General features: G+C 39.6%; 1 protein-coding gene across 2 annotated transcripts in view; it reads left to right on the forward strand.

Annotated features, from left to right (window-relative positions):
* TENM1 (teneurin transmembrane protein 1) overlaps positions 1–19,745 on the forward strand; it is a 344,632-nt gene that overhangs the window by 195,725 nt on the left and 129,162 nt on the right. For both annotated transcript variants that reach the window (XM_037408500.1, XM_037408501.1), the window contains exons 6-9: positions 8,460–8,612; positions 13,854–14,053; positions 15,427–15,637; positions 19,002–19,103. In XM_037408500.1, the coding sequence (XP_037264397.1) occupies positions 8,460–8,612; positions 13,854–14,053; positions 15,427–15,637; positions 19,002–19,103 (666 nt within the window). The remainder of the gene's footprint in view (positions 1–8,459; positions 8,613–13,853; positions 14,054–15,426; positions 15,638–19,001; positions 19,104–19,745) is intronic.

A 19,745-nucleotide genomic window follows, 5' to 3' on the forward strand; every position in this document is an offset into this window, starting at 1 on the left:
AAACTTGTTTTAATTTCAGGAACAGACTTCACCTGGGATCAGCCTAGTGGCTGTTACTGGAAGAATAAGGGAGACTTCATAAAGGCAAAATTATTTTCATCCTTGTATATAGTCTGCATTAACTTATAATGAGCTGCAATTTTAGGCCAAATGAGCGTAGATCAAAATTTAACATCAAGCTTTCTCTTCCCCTTATCTAATAACTTAAATATGCTTTCTTAAATATCTTTTACTGCCATTTGATGCATGAGGTACATGGTACTGTTAAAAATAGGCCCAAATCTCAGCCTCAGTTGGGAACATTCCCAAAGTCTTGGAAACCCAAAGCTTATTCCAGATCAAAAATTTACAAGTGGCTCTTATATTTGTAATGAACTGAGACCTGTGCCAGGGTGCTATAAGCTGTGATTTCTTTTCAACCAAAAGTTAAAGTACCAAAATGTTTTTGTTCTTTTATTTTTCAGTCTTTCCCTATTGTCAGTGAGGCTCAATAGAGAAGCTTTTACTTGAGAACACCTACTTCTTTCCTGTTTGCTCTCCTTTGAGCTACTAGTAGTCATTTAAAAATAATCTTTCTCCGTGTTTCCACTTGCGACCTAAAATCACCATGTTTATTATTTGGTCCTTTCTGAAATAAATTTGTCTATTACATGGACGGTAATTTTGGGACCCTGTAAATGGTTGTGTAACAGCTGATCTATTGAAAATCTTTAGTCATAATATTTAGTTTATCAAGTGAAACATCTTTTCACTTCAACACGAGCAATTTCTGTGTATGGGTTCTAAAGTCATAGTAGTTACTCCAAAAAAACCCCTCACTTTACAATGTGGGGGTTTGGTCTCCACGCTGTAAATGCTGAATAAAGGCATATATACTTTTCTTTTTCTTCTGTAGTTTCATATATGTTGAGTACTGTAATGCGTTCCTGGCAACCTGGGGCACAGTTGCTTGAATTTTCCCATAAAAAGGGCAGGAAAGTAGGTGAGCAGCTGGGATGCCCAGCAGCGAGGTGATGCTGCATGTCACCACGGTGGCAAGGTGATGCTGCGTGTCACCAGGGCACCAACGGCTTCACCAGCGGTTCCGAGAGCCTGGCCACGGCTGCAGGAAGTGGGCAGAGTGAAAGTGCTGGTGGAGTGAGAGCCTGACCAGGGAAAACAAGTTATCTGCTCACAAAATAGCAACGTGAAATGGGCAAAAGTTGCCTGCTAGCACTCTCTGTGTCTGGAGGGCAGACAGACTCTGTGTGTTTTAAAGATTTATGCAAATGAATGTGGAAATCTAAAAAAAAAAAAAAATAATAATCTTGAGGGAAGATTACTGAAAACCAGTTACCTTTTAAGTTTTTATATTTTTGATTGTAAAAGAGAAATGCATAAGTCCCTGGGTATGTGTTCCTGTATTTTCTCTGGCATGAGGTGTTTAAAGGACTGAGCTGGCTCCACGTCACCAGTCTAGGTGCAGATATTTACAGAGGTGGCCCCTTGCAAAGGGAAAGTATGGGAAAGAAAACTGAAATTTCTATAGTACTTTTTAGTTTGCTTTATCTGGTAAGTAAGATGGGGACTAGCAGACACTGTGTACATAGTAATGTCCAAAGGCTATAACATAGATTCTGGATTATCATATATGACAAGAACATACCTATTTGATTCAGTGCAGTCGATAGTTGTTGCTCTCTGTTCATCTATTGGTCTGTGTTGCTATAAAGATTATAAAATAGAATCCTAGAATAGTATAGTAAATATTCTCTTTTTTTTAATCTCATTGTAATAAAAACCTAAGAAGCCATCAGCAACTAAAGAACTTTGACCAACATTTCAAAGCAAGGCAAATACAAGAGGCAGAATAAGAAATACAATGGGTTTTCTTTATAATTTTTCAGAACCACACCTTTTTCTTTATGTACAATACAATGTTTGATGTGGCTGCTCATCTAGTCAGTTATTTTTAGCCCATTAGTAAGTAGCGTTTTTCTTCCATGATACCTTACCATTTTATCAGCAGCTGATTTGGACTTGCAAATCACTGGTCCTATTGATCAAAGATGCTGAACTCCTACGATTCCTATTGATTTCAGCAGGAGATGCAAATGTTCAGTGCCTCTGAAAATTGCATCCTATGTTCTTAGATTTAACCATCCCTGACTACAAAATGACTGTTTTATATACAAATGAATTCTCAAGTGTGAATATGAAGTTGTCCCTATTCTTCATGATATTATCACTATTTATGAGTATGCACTGGAGATGGGTGTTGGGTCTTAAATTATATTTATATGGAGGGTGAGGAAATTAAAACCTCTCTGCTGTCTGCCATTGTGACCTGTCATTTTGCACTGTGTATGAGGTAGGGGAGTGATGGTTTCAACACTGGGAAAGGCCAGGCCAAATTTTAAGGACGTATGTATCTCAGTGCCTAGATTTATAACGGTTGCGTAGCTTTATGTGATATAAAGGAATAGGAAAAACGGAAATCCCTAACTCTGAGAACTAGAAATGATGCAGAGGACATTCAAGGGGAAAATATGCTGATTTTACACAGAAGAATGTCATGGTATAGTAAACATTGCTAAAGGTTTCAGGTGTGCATAAAAGCTGTGATGCAGATGTGCAACTCTGACATGTTGTTGAACCCCTTAGTGGGATAGCTCTCACTGAGACAGGTACACCAGGGTTTCACAGCTGGAAATCGCCGTGTCTGCTCTCTCTGAGCCTGGGTCTTACTGATGAACTTGAGAGAGTGTCACAAATCTTTAGATACGCAGAGGAGAAAGCCTGACAACATGGTATTGTTGTCTAAGATTAGGTTTTGTTTGTTCCTAAGTCTAACATATGACTCAGTAATGAAAAATGACACCAAGCTAGTCATTATACATCCCAGTAGGAGGATTGCAGGAGAGGAGGGAATATTTCTGTTCTCAGGTATAAAAATATGTTAGGTATAAAGAGAAGACTGCTTGAGAAAGAGAAAAATGCTTGAGAGTTAAGATGGCTGTAACAAATATATGGAAAAATCTGTATTTCATGAAAGGCCACATATGGTCCAAAATAACTTAGCACTTCAACATGGATTTTAAAACGATTCTTAAGACTGAATCAAATATTAACAGTCCCAAATTTTCAAATTTGGTTAGAGCTGAGTGGCATAGCATTTTATTTACAAAATGAGCTTACAAAAGAACACCTCTTCTGTAGGTGAGGGCCAGAACTCTGATTCTGACACCTATTTGTGTTCATGTATTTTCACATTGCTTCACCTGTACTGGAACTGAGGCACAGATGCACCCATGGCTTCATGCCACAGTGAAATCCAGTTTTAAAAGCAGAACCTGCTAGCAGTTACAGAAAAAAAATAATTTTCTGGCATTTGGTCAGGTCAAGTGCAGAAACAATAGTCAGCTGCTGGTATACATTCTGTTACAGCTCTTCTAAAGTCTGGGCTTCGGGAGGATGGTCAACTGAGAGTTTGTAAAATAACTAGAAACAGCAGAGAAAGCTAAACAAAAGCCTTTAGTGGAGGTCAGCAATTTGGAGAGTTCGCATTTGTAGGATTTTTGTCCTCTGAAGTTCGTCTTGCAGGCTGATAAATACTTATTGCACAGGACTTTTTTTGACATCTTCTGACTACTGAGAGACTCTTTGGCACTGGAGCCAAGCCTCTTATTCATATTCTGCCAAACATGTAGCACAGGAGTTGACAAGCTGTGCTTACACAGAAGGTAGATAAGAATAAATTAAATTAGATCATTGGCTTCGTAGCAGATGGTGGGTTAATCCAGTTTACAAAATGAGTTCTGAAAAAAATGTTTATATATTTGTGAATACATACTCGAGTATGTTGCAGAATTGCGGGGACTGAGTTAGTTTATCTGAAAGTGTCAGTTTGTTTTATTTAAAGGTTGAACAAAGTAAGCAATCTGGCCTTATACTTACAAAGATATAGGCCTTTATCTTTTTTTGCAATAAATCTGTTTTGTACCTAAAAACTATTTTTTGTCTAAGCAGCATAGTAAATTAGTGGGGGAAAGCTCTGCACTATGGGTAGGATCTTCTGTATTTGAGAGAGAAGTCGTTTAAAGTTACTCTGAGCAGCTCCGCTGCAGCTGGCCAGGGCAGGGTGTCTGAGGGAGAACCTTAGTTTCACCATAATCCTGTGGCATCCTCCAGTCTCTTTAGCTCCACTGACTACAGACTCCTCCAGATTTCACATCTGCAATAGCATCTATAATGTATGTTGTTAAAAAAAACAAACAAAAGTGTATGTCCATTTTTGTGTTGCAGTTTTATCAGAAACTTGGAATTAAACAGGGCTAATAAAATATAAATGAAATACAGGTATGGTGGCATACATCATATTAACTCTATCTCCAAACATTATGTAAAGAGGGTCAAATTTTGCCTTCAGATATATTTTTGTGCCTCCGGATCACCTTTGTGAAAGCAATGTACAGCTCTGCTCATGGCAGAATGCCACTGGCAAATAGCACAAGGCAAACTAATAACGTAATGATAGAGGGGGGAACGTAGCAGGCGTTCAAACAAGCCAAGAAAGAATATCTTTTCAGATGAGCTCTGCAGTAGGATGGAATAAGCAAGGAAACAGAGAAATGAAGGTGGAAGTTCCAGGCTGCCAGGTGAAGGAGCGCGGTTGCTACCAGCGGGGAGGGTATCGGCGCTCAGTTGTCAGCCGAGAGGTTCAGTTAGGCCCAGAGGAGGGGTGGTATGGGCTGATGCTCCTGGTGACTCACCACAGCCCCTCCTAACTTAAACTTGGCGATTTCATCTCCACTTGCCTGCTAGTCTCTGGCTTTTGCTTGAAACCGTAGCAGTTCACCAATGACCTTACGCACCCTAGTAGTAGCTGAGGTATTGTAGGTGCTGCAAAATGCAGGGTAACTAGTTGCAGAATTTTTCTGGAATGCCGGGTAGGCAGAGCCAAAGCAAATTTTGCCTTTTCTGTAGTACATGTGTAGTCATCAGGCCTCAAAGGCTGTTTTTTGTGTTCGGTGGGAGCGTGAGCTACATCCAATAATGCATCTTTAGTCATTCGTAATGGTGGGGTTTGGGACTGTTTGTTAGTCAGCAGCCAACCCTCAGGAGGACTGCAGTCAAGGTCTTTTTGTGTCAACATCAGTGTGGAAGGCTGACCTTTGAGGAAAGGGCAGAGACCTTCATCAGAAAGTGAATCCCCCCGCTTTTTACCCAGCCCAGTCCTAAACTGGACAGAGTATTGGTGTCATCTTCCACTTGGTCTGTGGAGTAGGGTCTTATCCCTGGGCCCTACACGTCGGAAATACAGCTGAGAATCTTAAAAATGGATGTGTGCTGTGGGAAATGACATTGTGGTTTGCTGCTGAGTGCCACAGCATGTTCTGTGCCCTTTTGTCTGAAAGGGGAAGAGCAAAAGCCAGAAATCCACTAGAAAAATCAAAGAATGAGTGACTAAAAGTTCCTTCGAGCTTTTTAATTCATTCAGTACATGCCTACTGATTTCTAAAGAGATGTGAGAGAGAGAGATTTGAAAGTTTTATTTACTCTTACTTGGTGAAGTATCTGTATATTTAAAACATGACATACATGTGTTGTGGGAAACACGAGCTTTGTAGCAATTATGTATACCCTAGGTAAAAGAAAAGTATCACAGAAAATGAAGAGGCAAGATAAGGCTCCTTTTCTGCTAAATAAACATTTATTATTCCCTTTAATTCTGAAAAATTACAGGGAATAATAATTCTGAAAAAGAATTTGTGGCTTTCCTGGTGTATGTGGTCTGGTTATTACCAGTGATACCTGGATTTCTGAAGGTAATTTCTTAAGACCTATAGCTAATGTAATGAGAAGCAGGTTGATTTTTGGATTGCCGGATGACCAGGTTTCTGCAGTGATAGAAGTCATTCATTTTAACTCAAGTAGACCTTATTTTCATAGCAGTGTATTTGGTTGGGTTCAAACACTCAAGTCTTGCACATTGTTTAACATTAAGCTGCTCTACCGGTACCCTGTGTCATCTCCCATGGACTAGAAGGCCAAGGCTGGCAGAGACCCTCATCTCTACAGTGCAGTTGGTGTTTGTCAGGGAGGAAACTGACTGTCAAACACACATACAAATAGTTTTGCTAGCTTGCCAAGCTTTGGCACGAACTATAAAAACAGCAGCACTTCCCCAGCCTGAAGGAAGGCAAAACAAACAAACTGTTGGAATTGGTGCGGATGGATGGCAAAAGGCAAAGTGTGTGTAATCTGGAAAAGACATATAGTAAGGAAAAAGGTGCATTACATATTCACTCCTTGCTTTGTGATGTACCCTCTGCAGCACATGAAAATGCCATCTTAGGAAATGAATAATAGCAACAATGGAAATAGCATAAGAAAGCTATATTCATTATATTCATGATTCTATAATCACTAAAAGCTTATTGATGTGTGCAGTTACATTTTGCTTCTAGTGTTGATCTGTCTCAAGTGCTGATATAATTATTTGCATTAGTATAAATGAAGTGTACATTCATTAGTTATCAACCCCATTGAACTTTGTTCGTTTTTGATCTTTTTAACTCTTTAAATAATAATAACGTTGAGAAGCTCAAGCCAGGAGCAAGAGCTGCCTGCTCTAGAGATGTCAAGGCATGTTGATTTTTGTTGTACCTTATGTACGTTGAAGTAATCTGCCTTGCATTAATAAGCTCAAAGATCAGAGCTTAGGTCTGTGTGATCTGACTGCGAGAGCCTTTTCAAAGTATTAGCATGGTCCCTTGATGACTGAATATGAATCTGTAGAATCCGTAGATAGTCGGTAGAATATGAAGCAATCCAGGCAAGTCTCTGGCTGGAGATCTCACCACTAACACCAGAGTAAGTGTCCAGTATCTATTCTGGGGAGTGGGAATTTGCTGGCCAGTGGTGTGTCTCCAGAGCCCAGACCTGATGGTGAAGCATTGCTTTGAGAATTCAGTATATTTGGCTCTCTCCATCCAAAGCCGATATAAAAAAATACAAATGTGTCACAAATACTGTCACCTCACCTCACTACTTTGATAGAAACGCTCTCATTTGCTTGATTTGGGTCATGCATCTGCAGCTGGGTGATCCAGGAGTGCACAGATCTGGAATTCGTGATTGTAGATTGGCAGCTTTGCATTCCTGTGGTAGTTTTGGCAAGCCCGTGCCAGGAGCCCATTCGAGGGATGGGGTTTTGCTTTATAATTTGACTTTTCAGCCTGCAAGGGAGGCTTGTGAGCAAACACAGAGAAAATGAATCATAGAATCTAGTGTCCTGTTTGTATTGAGATTTTTTCCTTAAAGTATGTGCAAGCGCAAAAGAAAGCGATGTCCTTTCTAAATGCAGGATGCATTCTAGATCACACTGACTTCTCCTGAGAGTCTCTGAGGTTCCTACACAATTCAGGAAGAGCAAGTATATTGCCTTTTGGGCTCCCACTGTGGGCAGATCCTACTCAGTGCAAATTGCTGCGTGTGGCTTAAAGAGGCTGATACTCAGGTTTTGCTCTTTATGTGACAATTGCAGCTCCTCTGTGGGGGGTATCCGCAGTCCGTACTTTAGTGGGTCATCAGTCCTCCCTGCTGAGTTACTTCAGTGCTAAGGTTACCTCTTCTCTGGAAGAATTTGCCCTCCTCAGTAAGACCTAGGTAATTGTCTGGAATGGCTGCAGTACTGTCGTATTATGCTTAAAATAAGATCCTCTGTTGCTGTCTTGCTCCTACCACCCTTCAAATCCAGAACAACAGCAAGGAACGCAAAAAAGGTGAATGGCTGTGGGGGCCAAGGGGGTTAGGCAGCTCCCACGTATGGTAATAAGGATGGTTTGTAACTTCATGAAAGGATTAATTTAGATTTCCCAGTGCATATGTAAATAACTATTTTTCTGTTAATATGTTTTGTAGTACAATTGCATATATTTTAGATCTAGAGCAAGTTTTTTGTCTGCAGTGTAATTCTACAGTAAATCTATGGTGTCAGTGTTTTTCCTAACGTTTAACCTAAATGAAAAGGTTTGGGAATGCGGTGGGCAGAGTTTTATTTAGAACTAGATTGGAAAGGTGAGAACTTTTGCTTGGTATCAGTGCTTTAATCCACAAACTGAGCTCTTTGACAGTTGAAAGCTGAGGGACAATGTTGATGTAGCATTAGGATCTGTCACACAATATTGAGTTAATTCAACTGTTATCCTTTTAATTGCAAATATTTCCATTAACTGCTGTAGAAATTCATCACTCTGACCTGGCTGAACTCCAAAAGAAAGTGTGGAAACTAATTAAACATTGAGTTTTAAGGTAAAATAGTAAATTGCTCATTAGACCCCTTGAAATTCTGATTTATTACTAACAGAATGAAGCAATACTTCACTTTGCAGAAACTGGGTCATAGCATTCTTTCTTAGTCTGACTGAAGGTGCTGTAGCTTAGACATCAATTAATTGGTCTTCATTTTTTTGCAGCAGTACACTTGTTTGGTTTAACCTGGCAACTACAGCCTGTTGAAGGGCAGCTATACGAAAATGGAGTTAGCAAAGGAAATAAAGGAACAGAATCCACGGATACTACTTACTCACCTATCGGGGGAAAAGTTTCTGATAAGATGGAGAAAAAAGGTATGTGTGAATGAGGAGACAGACAGATTACGAATGTTTAAAAATTGCTACTGCTCCAATTCTGTATTTGCTACAGTTTGACGTTATTTTGAGTTCAGGTTCTATCTCCTCTAGTATAATTTTAAAATAGGTATGAAAAGTCCATAGCCAGATTGTTTCCTATAGCAGAACTCTCACTGAAATTAGCAACCGACTCAAGCCATTAGGAAGGTAATGTTCAATGGCAAAATAATCACCCTTCTTTTGTGAGAGAAGAGAGATTAGGGCATTTGACTTCTGTTTTAAGACAGGGGAGGTGAGATCGTCTTCGCCTTGTTCCCGTGTGTGCAAAGGGCCCGATGCTGTGCCTGTCTTGCACACCCAAGTCAGTCTTAGGCAAGGGGAAACCCTTTGTGGCCACAGGTCAGAATATACAGAGGGGTAGAAATCTTAATGCTTTTAAAGGTGTCCAGTTCTTGATGGTGTAAGCTAAAATACAGCATCCTGCCGCATCCCGGCTTAACTGGCTGCAGTAAGGCAGCTTGCAGGAATCTCCTGAGTTTTTCCCAGAAGGCTGGAGCCAGGCTGGTGGCTCCCTGCGGCTGGGGGGCAGCTCCCATCCCAGGCGGCTCCCTGCATCCCCATGCCCGCTGCAGGGACTGGCTCACGCACAGCCCAGATGCATCAGTTCACTGCAGCAGCAGAAAATGGCCTCTTTAAGAAATGCAAATAGTCTTCTGCCATGTAAGCAGCTGAACCAGTTCTTTTGAAGGGGCAAAGGAATGCCAGACCTGGCATGGGAGTGAGTGGACTGCGCAGCCAGGAGTGCGGAACAGAGCGCGGAATGTCTCTGGGATGCACAGCTGCTTTCTCTCCAGCCCTGTCATTTAATGTCATTAGGTCACCTACTCCAGTATTGGTTACAGGCTTTGGCCCATGCTTCCCGTTGACCACCACGGGGATGCTTTCTGACTGTAAGAAGCAGGTGGACCTCCATTCATTTTCATGATACTCAGGAAAAGGGAATAAATCAGATTAGACCAGAGAAAAGTGAATGGGAGTAGAATAGGAATGCTAGTCTTTCCAGCTGTTAGGAAGAGCGTAAAATTGTACTGAGAGCTCTGCAATGATAAAGATTTTCAGAGCTTCCACATTTTAGAGCAGAACAGTGGTCTGATTTTGTTTATGCCAGGCAAGATCTATGACTATAAATATGAGACAAGGTGGGACATTGTTGCCCTAGTCCCTCCAGAAGGAAGATTACATCTCACATCAATAGTCTTGCAAATCAATGTGGCACAACTGGATAGAGATCATATTAGATAAATAAGCAATAGAAATATATGTGAGGAGTCAATGATGTTGTTATCCATTATTTAGTCCCTTAGAATGGAGTGGTAGTGAATTGCAGTAAATGTTTTATACACTTTTGTATTTTTGTCCTGGTGCACCATGGAAAATATCTCAAATAGGTCTTCTCCACTGCATTAAATCATTTTGTCAATATATTACAGATTTAATAATAGCTCTTCCAAAGCATTTTGCTTCCAAAGGAGGATGTGCAGGGAAAACATAAAAAAAAAATATCTTAAAAATAGATGCTTGAAAACAAAGAAAAGAGTATGTGAGTCAATAGAGATTCAGTGCAGTAGGGAAAAAACCAAACCACACCTGCCTTGCCCCAGGCGATCCTAGCATCTTCTGTAGCTACATAATTGCCCCCCAACACTGAAGCACAGAGGGCTGGGATAGCAGAGCCACTTCACTAAGGGTTTATCCAGCAGTCTCAGAGGTCAGTCGTGAATATAGCTAGACTGTTGTCCCTCTTTTCCCCTTTCACCTTCTGGGGGTAAGCTGTAATCCAGAGTGTATGCTAACAAGGAGTACACACTGGGGAAAACATAAGAAAAATCATGTGGACTTTGTACCAGGCATCAGCACATGCATAGTCTGGCTACAGCTAATTTTTGCTGGTTTTATTTCTTTCCATCACGTTTAGTGTATATCAGTAATTTTATTCCCAGTGCTCATAACAAATTCTCTGTGTAGATGTGCTGGGAAGAAGGATTTGGGAATGGGCAGCTAACTCGTTTCACTACAGAAGGAAACCACAGGAGGTTGATACTCTGCCTGTAAACTTGAATCCTCTGGTGTGATTTCACAGGGATAAATCACTACTGTCAAGATTTTGAGACCTCCCATTTTCCCAACTCAATGCAGCAGCGCAGAATGCTTTTCCAGACTTTGACAGCATACATTTTAACTAATCTTTTAATGGAAATCAAGTTTGCAAACCAGCAAGTCAGATTTCTTTAAGAAGTCACTTTGTAACACACTGACCCACGGCTATGAGTTAACATTTTAATATGTAGTAATGTGATTAAAAACTGAGACATCCTATTGATGCTAGTATTTACCAGGGGAGTACAAGGAGATTGATTGTTACAGGATCAGTAATAATCAGCATATGGGTACATTCTTGTGAAGATAATTGGCACCACGCTGTTCAGAGTTTTACTTTCTTGAAGCCAATAGAAACCTGTGATTAGGAATCTATCTTCTGTTTTAGACTTGCAAGGAAAGTGTGCTTAGAAAGAATAGGGAAGAATCAATACTATTTGGCAAGATTGGGAGCCATACAAGGAGTTGAACATAGATAATTAAATGATACTTTATCATAAGCAACACGTTGTTATAAGAAAGATGTTTTTAGCACAAGAGCAGAACGTGTATTGCAGCACTGCAATTTTAAAATCTTCTATCAGACTTTTTCAAGAAAGAGCAAGGGAGTATACAAGGATAGTCTGTGTATGATAGCATTATCTTCAGATGCCTTTTTTGTACAGCCAAATACCTGTTTGGTTCAATTAAGCTTGGAAACAGAGCTGAATTCTTTTTCTATAAAGAAGGCACAGTGGCTCAGTCAATATGAAACATGCACTTCAGACACAGCTCTTACAGCAGCCTTTTCATGCTATGTGGTTGTCTGAAAAAGTAGGGTTTGAAAGGTAGAGGTGCTGCAACTGCATACTTTCAGTAGGTGGTAGGTAATTATATATATATATATATTCATGTTACCATTGCAGACAGCAGCATGCACTTCTTTGCTGTGTAAGGAGATAAAAATAAATCTGGTTAAAAATAAATCTCTTTTTTTTTTAAAGCTTGCATAAAATTATTACTAAAGCAAAGGTATTTTCCTCCAAGTGTGGAAAAACTCAGACATACGTTATTTTGAGCCTAGCAACACTAACGTGCTATTCAGCATAATTTGATAACATCAATTAGTGAAAATACTCCCTGACTAAAGACATAATACTTTTTATTTTCAACAAAGAAACAGGCCTTCTCACTTCAACAAACTAAGAAGCAGTTACTGTATTTTAAAGGACCTTGAACACCGACCAATAATGCCATTAACTTCAAAAATGATACTGTATCCTTGACTTTTTACTTAGTGCTCTACCGTCTTGTAATTGAATCACATTAATTACCGTGTGTCAATATCACCAAAAAGTTCCTTTGTGTTTTACTTAACCCAGGGTAATTGCTTGCAAAGAATCATTAAGATTTAATATCTCTGGAGTACTGGAAATAGGGGAAAATGTTTTTAAATGTACATCAGCCAAGTAGGATCTTGTGTGGGTCGGGGTGGGAAGGGATCCACTTTCATTGCACAACATAGGAAGTTTAATTCTCTTTTCAAAACTCAATATCAAGATTTTTTCCATCAAGCAAATTAGACAGAAGTAGTTTCACCTTGAACATTGTAAAAGCAGCAATTTGGAAATACTTTAACTCGCAAACCAAGTAACAGGTGTATTTTTAGAGTATTAGATTACACGTTCTGTGCTTTAAAAATAGACGCTTTTATATGATAAGGTGTTAAAAGTCAGCTCCTAGTTCTTGCTGTAGGTTTGGTGACACAAAGCAGCTATAAACCTGGAAGACCCAGTACCCTGAGAATTGCTTCTGCCTTGTAAATTAAATCTCTATTCATTAAGAATGCTAAGTACTTCCTACGCTAGTTAAAGCCTATGTAAGATCCCACTGAGGATCTTTGTTATTAATACATTCAGGAAGAAGCTGGCCCTAGCTTTGCTATGCTGTTTTCATTTCCAGTGGCAATTTACAAAATTTCATGTACATTATGTTGCATTAGATATTTATATGCATTATTGTAAAAAAGGCTCCAGTCACTTTGCTCCTTGTTGTCCTTCACTGTGATACCGGAATGAAATGAAACATAAACAGATACGGCTGCTGAATGCAGTCTTCGTCTCTTGGCTCTTCCTCCGATGCAGCACACTATCCTGCTTTTTTTCCAGTGGAGAGAAAGTGTGGAAATGCGAGTCAGAGTTTTAAAAAGCCTACAGTGGAATTAGCCTAGATGGTAGCAGGACTGGGTCTGCGATCTGCAGCATGTCACGATGCTGATCACAGACAGGCATTAAAATACACAAAGATGGTGACATAAGCCAGCAAAGCAAGCCAGCTCCAATTTAGTTTGGCAAAGTCTTCCTTATGCATTCCATTTCCCTTTCTATTTCAGCTCTCTCATACCCATGTGTGAAGTTACATACTGTAGATGTCTGCAAATTTATTGTTAGGCATTATGGAATTATGCCAGTTTTCTCTTCAGATTGCCTGTCCCTATCCTCATGCCCCTGTTACGCTTTCATGCAGAAAGACCAAGCCAAAACAGATGTTCTTTATTTCTCCAGGACTAGATTACCACTACCATAATACAATCATTAGAAATGGTGATTAACCGAAATCTAGGCTTTGGACATGTGCTCCGACCTACCAGGTCTGATGGATTTTCAGTCCTCACTGGCGTCCATTCGTGTAGCTTATGCAGTGCCCGTTGGGCAGGAGGCTGAGCTGCGTGCCAGAGGAAGATCTCCCGCTGCCCTCTCTCTGTGCATTCTCGGTTGAATGGGTTTTCTTTGCATAGCTGATAGGTAAAGACCGTGGTTTACGCAGCAGTACTTCTACCTTTTTGTATTCAGTAAAATGTTCCAAGATTTCCAGGGCAAAAATGCTCTGTGATGCCTGTTATTGCAAATATTGCATGCAGGTTTGTTTGTGTTTTTCAACTTGTTGAGTAAAAAATGCAGTGGTTTCAGTGAAATGCCCTCTGTTTAGAGGTTATTTTCAATATATTCTGATGTATCTGAGACACATTTATACCTCATGACCTATTATCTTCACCCACCAGGAATACACAACTGATTGTTTTGTTTGTTTCTGGAAAATCAGTGTTTCAGAAGGGACGGGCCATAGACACAGGAGAAGTTGAGATTGGAGCTCAAGTTATGCAGACGATCCCCCCTGGTTTATTCTGGCGCTTTCAGATTACCATACATCACCCCATGTACCTGAAATTCAACATTTCACTGGCAAAGGATTCTCTGCTGGGAATTTATGGCAGAAGAAACATTCCACCAACGCACACTCAGGTAATTAGAAATCATACTGATTGTGTCACGCTGGCGTTTTCAAACAGCAGTGGACACGAATGTTCACAGTAACCTTTCTAGTTAGGCGGCAGGGGTGGACTGGCTGTAACCACAAAAAGCAGGCTGTTTATCCCTTCCCTTTAGCGAGGTGTAGCTGTACCCCCAAACCACGCTGTCCCAGAGGAAGGGACAGTGTCACCCCAGAAGGGTCAGCAGTTGTGACCGCTGAGAGGTGCCTGTCCAGGCGGCTGGACAGGTGGGGACTGTGCTGCTGCGTAGCTCCAGCATCTTCTTTGCAGAGGACAGTGGGATGAAATAGCGCAGATCATTTGAAAAATGTATTTATATTTTTATGACTTCATCAAAACAAACAGATCACACAGTCAGTATAAAGAATTAGAAGAAAAAAAAACCCAAACAGCCATTTCTGGTTTCTAATATGAGAGTTATTTCTGGTTACTCCTAGGGATTTTGCAGGAGAAAACCTAGCTAGGCAGTAAGAATGTGCAATATTGCTGGTCACAGTCAACCTCTTTGTTGTTGTTTTTTAAGGCTTAATATATTTGGCATATGAAGCTGTCATTTCTATGGATAATAGATTTTTCAGCTTTCTTATAAAAGGATGACCCTCCATAGAGTTTAATAAACTTATATACAGAATCATGGAAAGATTTTTTAGAAGGGACCTCTGGAGATCATCTAGTCGCATCTCAAAAATTATTTATGAGAGTTTTGACCTTAGAAATATGTGCTTTTAGCTGTCATTGACTTTAATTGAAGCTGAGTCTTCAGTTGAGCTGAAGCAAAACTTTGCTGAAAACCAGAATGCCTAGAAAAACCTAGAGAAACATACACGGTTCATGAACAAGGATTCATAGAAAGGTTTAAGTTTCTGGTGCTTTGAGTTTAACTGCCCTTAAAGTTGTTAACATCAACTTAGTTAAGTATTAAGAACTTCCATGTAAAAAAAAGATACTCACTTGCATTAATAAAATTAAACATAAATAAAAAGTGTATTTAGGTTTTGATACACAATACTGATACTAAGGGACAAGCGTTTAAAAATCTGGTATAGAACAATAGGTTCTTTAATCTGTTCTTGGCACTTGAGATGAATCATTGTGTAGCGTAGGCACTACAGCTTGGCAATTTTGGAATTATTCCCATTAAGGAGATGTAGTTTGTGAAGTAAATCTGCTGTATTTAGTGCAGCAAGTCTGAATTTACCCCTATTCACACTGGTGAATACTTAGTCAGTCAGGCAATTCCTCATAAGATTGCAACTGTTTCTTCCTCTTTGAATGAGACATGCAGAGTAGATTCATAAAAATTTGCTTGCCAGGTGGTTAATTTTGGCTCATTTGTTATTTCAGTTTGATTTTGTAAAACTGATGGATGGAAAACAGTTAATTAAACAGGAACCAAAAAACTCAGAAGAGCCTCAGCAAGCTCCCAGGAATCTGATCTTAACATCACTGCAAGAGACAGGTTTCATTGAGTATATGGATCAAGGAGCTTGGCATATGGCATTCTACAATGATGGAAAGAAAGTGGAGCAAGTGTTTGTACTAACTACAGCGATTGGTAAGAACAATTACAATAAAATTGTTATTCTGGTTATTCCATCGGAAAGCTCTGTTCAGAAAGAAATTATTGACCTTGATTCCAGCTTCTCTTAAGCATTCTCTTAAACATGTTTTATTTCAGCTTGGTTTAATTAACCTCAGTGGACCAACTTCATGTTTATGCCAATATTAGACAAATAGCAATATTTGTGTATTAAAGATGGATGCTATCAAATTAATTAAGTGTGAAGTTTGCATGTGCATTAACATTTTTATACGATAGCTTAAATGCTCGAGTAATTTCTGTTGTTATCTTGCTCAAAGTAGGAGATTATGTCTGCCCTCTCTGTTTACATGGGAATCATAAATCCTACAAAAATTATCCAGGCTTGAAGTTCTTATTTCCAGTATTCTACTCGGTTAGAAAATCTGAAAGGCAGCTTTTGTGGATTGATTTGTGACTGTTGTTTGATGTGTGGTGTTGTTTTATACAGTTATTTGAATGCACCATTTTGTTTGGAACGCAGAAGGCAAATACAGGAGACAGTGTCCTGGTGGCATCAGATCCCTACTGCCTTTTAAAAACATATAGACAGACGTGTTTGCAACTCTAGGTGTTGTTAGTGAGCGGCGCTTACACTTAAGGTTTCTTTGGAATTTAAATTTAGGTAAAGTGTTGTATTTATGACAGTCTCTCTTTGCTGCAAGACTTTAACCACTATGCCCTTTAGTTAACCTGTTCTGCCATATGTTTAGCAAGATGTCTTTACTAGTAATGGACATGCCATCTGCTCTTCAGAACAATTGGATGCTATTTTTACTTGGTGGTAAACACCTTGCAGAGCAGGACGATATGACTCAAATACCAAGATTCTGAGGGACTTGCAGGAAAATAATTTAAAAGTTGAAATAGTATTGTAAGGACTGGTTTTGGTGTAAAGTTCATATTTGCTCTGTTCAGAAAAGTGCATCTTTTACAAGCAAGAAAAAAATGTCATTATTCAATGCCATATGAGAAAATAATATTAAAGCAATTTCTGAAGCATCTTCGCTGATGCTCTATGAAAAGCATAAGACCTGGCCAAACGCCAGTCCAGATCAGAATCCAAAGACCTGCCCCCTTGTTTATTTCTACTATAAGACAGCACTGTTTATGTGGGAGAGTTTAACCAATATTTCATTGTTAAGTAGCATGCCTTCTCGAGGGGAAAAAAAAAAAATGCTGCGGTTTGATTCTTGTTATATTTACTGAAAAAGAAGCTGCCCGTCCCTTCTCTGGTCCATAAGCAGACCAGGCTGGGTCTTACAGAGGGGAGCAGTGAAAGCCACACAGCACAGGCAGGAATCTTATACTTAATCTCAGAAATAGCCACAAGAAGACATTTTGGGAGGAAAAGAGGGTTTATGTTGCAAGAATCTACGCTGATGCATTTGAAATTAGTATTAGCTATTGTGCTTCCACAACTTGTGTATCATCATCTTAAGCTTTTTTTTGCATAACGGTTCTTGGTTGTTTCTTGGGGGGGTCCACCAAAAAAACCCAAAAAAGCACCACCTTGAGCCATACTTCTTACCCCAGACTGGGCTGGAGTCTTATTTGACATCTCTGACGACAAAGGAATCAACCCGGACCACAGATTGAAACCCTTGGAGTAGAGCAAGAGCTCGGATGCACCTCTGCTGTACGCTGCTGTTGGCTGTGTGAAGCAGTCATGCCCTCCTCATAAGACAGTATTTCAACTTGCTCAGTGTTAGTTATGTACAAAATTGATTTTGCTGACACCTTAGCTAAAGCTCCCATCAGACTTTCCCTTGAGGGGGGTAATTTGCATGCAAAACCTGGCGTGCCTCAGGTATTTGATTAGAATGAATAAAGGCCAACCCCAACTGGACATCGCATCAAGGGGAGGTAACTTTTCAAATCATTAATTCTTCGTTTCAGATCAATGTAGGGATCATTTACCTTGTGATTCTGGAAAACTGACAAGACAGGCAAGTGTACACATAGAGCAAGAGAAGAGTTGATAATGAACAGTAATATATAAAAATTAATAACGAGCAGCATATCTGTGAAAAAAACTTCTGAAAATGAGCTTTTTGACTTTCAAACAGACATCAGTGTACAGGTTGGGGATAGCTGATGAAAAGACACATGTCAAATGCCTGTTTTTTGGTATAAACTGATAGCCCAAAAGGAATGTTTTTAAATAACAGTAGGAGTTTTCAAGAGGAACCAATCCTTATCTGTCCAAGTGCCCATAAGTAAGATCAAAATAAACTTATTTCAGTTGTTCGTATTAGTTGTAGGATGCCCTGATAATCCATCTTTTGAGAAGTTATGTTTGAGTAAAATATGTCAGATTTGATTAGATTAAATATTCCAATACTATGCCCTTTCTTGAGAAACGTTTTTCCTCCCAAATCATTTGCCATGGACAGATACACTTCAAAAGGATTTGGATTTTCTTCTTTTCCCCCCCCAACTGTCATTATTTTGTGGGAGAGGAGCCGTGTTTCCCATCTTCCTAGAGCCAGAGGTACCTCCCCATGTCTATTAGTGAACGTGCCCACAAAACAGCCTCGGTTCCCGCTATTCCGTAGCCCCTCTCCTGTCCTGCACAGCACCTGGTGGGCTGCAGAGACCCTCAGCCCTAGAGCCGGCCTGACCAGGACCTGCTCCGTGGGGGAGCATCTTAGCCTTGGATTTGCTTCATATTCTTTACGTCAAACAGCTAACCCATTTGCAGATATGAGCTTGTCCCCAGATGTGTGAAGTTAAATGGCTTACTATCCAAAGCTGTGTGATAAAACACGAGCAAGTTTAAGATCAGAATTGAAAGTGATTTTTTTTTCTTCAAATCTAGTTCTTAGTCCTTTATTGCATTGAGTTTTATCAGTTAAAAAAGACTATTTTTTTCTTTTTCCATCTGATTGTATAGAAGTGAAAATCCTACCTTCTTCCAAGGACTTCAATTCACACGGTTCAAGTGAATGCCATAGAAGGCAATTTACTCTATAAACAGGTTTCAAACAAATTACTTCAGCAATAAAAGTGTTTAAGGTGGACATTTTTCAGCAAATACTCTGGTTCTTGTAGTGCTTTTAATGGTGGTAAATTTTACATGAACACTTACTTTAAAAGCTTTTTAGTGTAATATAAATGATGCACCTGTTATCTCAAAGCTGTCAAGACAAAATCTAATATTTGTAAGCTGCTTGAACAGGAATTTTGTTTTATGCTCCCTATGAATGAAAATGGACCTTTTACTGCTTCTGCACCTTTTTGTATGTTGAGATGTGTCCTGCAGAGTGAGGTGAAGATGCCATTCATTTCACATTCAACTGATTTGTATTTTTCTTTGTGCAAAACTCTGAATAAACAGAAATCCTGGATGACTGCTCTACTAATTGCAATGGGAATGGAGAATGTATCTCGGGGCACTGCCACTGTTTCCCGGGATTCCTTGGTCCTGATTGTGCAAAAGGTAATCTCATACTAACTGACCCACGGTGCATGACAGAGATCATCATTATGCTGTGTGACTGTTGGGCTTGCAAAGATTGGAAGTGATTAAAGGAGATTAAATTCCTTTTTCCAGCCAGATGGCAGCTACAGTACAAGCACACACGTAGGAAATTTCTATCAACCACTTCTCTCTCCCTGACTTTCAGAGTTAATAGATTCCTCCATCTCTTTTCGCATCCACTCCATGATTATAAAATGTATTTTTTAGTAAGTGTCTTAGCTTAGCAGAATGTTTTCTGTATTTGAAAGTGACAGGCAGTTTCACTTTGGAGAAAACTCTGTAAGTCCGTCAAATGCTTTTGTGGTCTTAACTTGAATAGAGTGTAGAAAAGAAACCTAAAGCAGCTTAGAGGCTGCTTTCCATTATTGGGGCAAAAAACATGCTAAAAAGATTGTAAGTGAGCTTATTTCTGATTTAGATATTTCTGTTGGTATTATCCGTCATCTGCTGCCTGTGGTGTCTGGAAGTTCTCATAGTTTTCCAGTGTTGCCTCAGATTTAGGATTGACTTTATGTTTTAAGAGCTTGATTGGCTCAGAAATGGATAGGGGATTGTAACAGTAAGCTTCCACATCGCTCATTTACGTGCATGTCAGTAACA

The sequence above is a fragment of the Falco rusticolus genome, chromosome 14 (genome assembly GCF_015220075.1).
Source record: "Falco rusticolus isolate bFalRus1 chromosome 14, bFalRus1.pri, whole genome shotgun sequence".
NCBI lineage: Eukaryota > Metazoa > Chordata > Aves > Falconiformes > Falconidae > Falco > Falco rusticolus.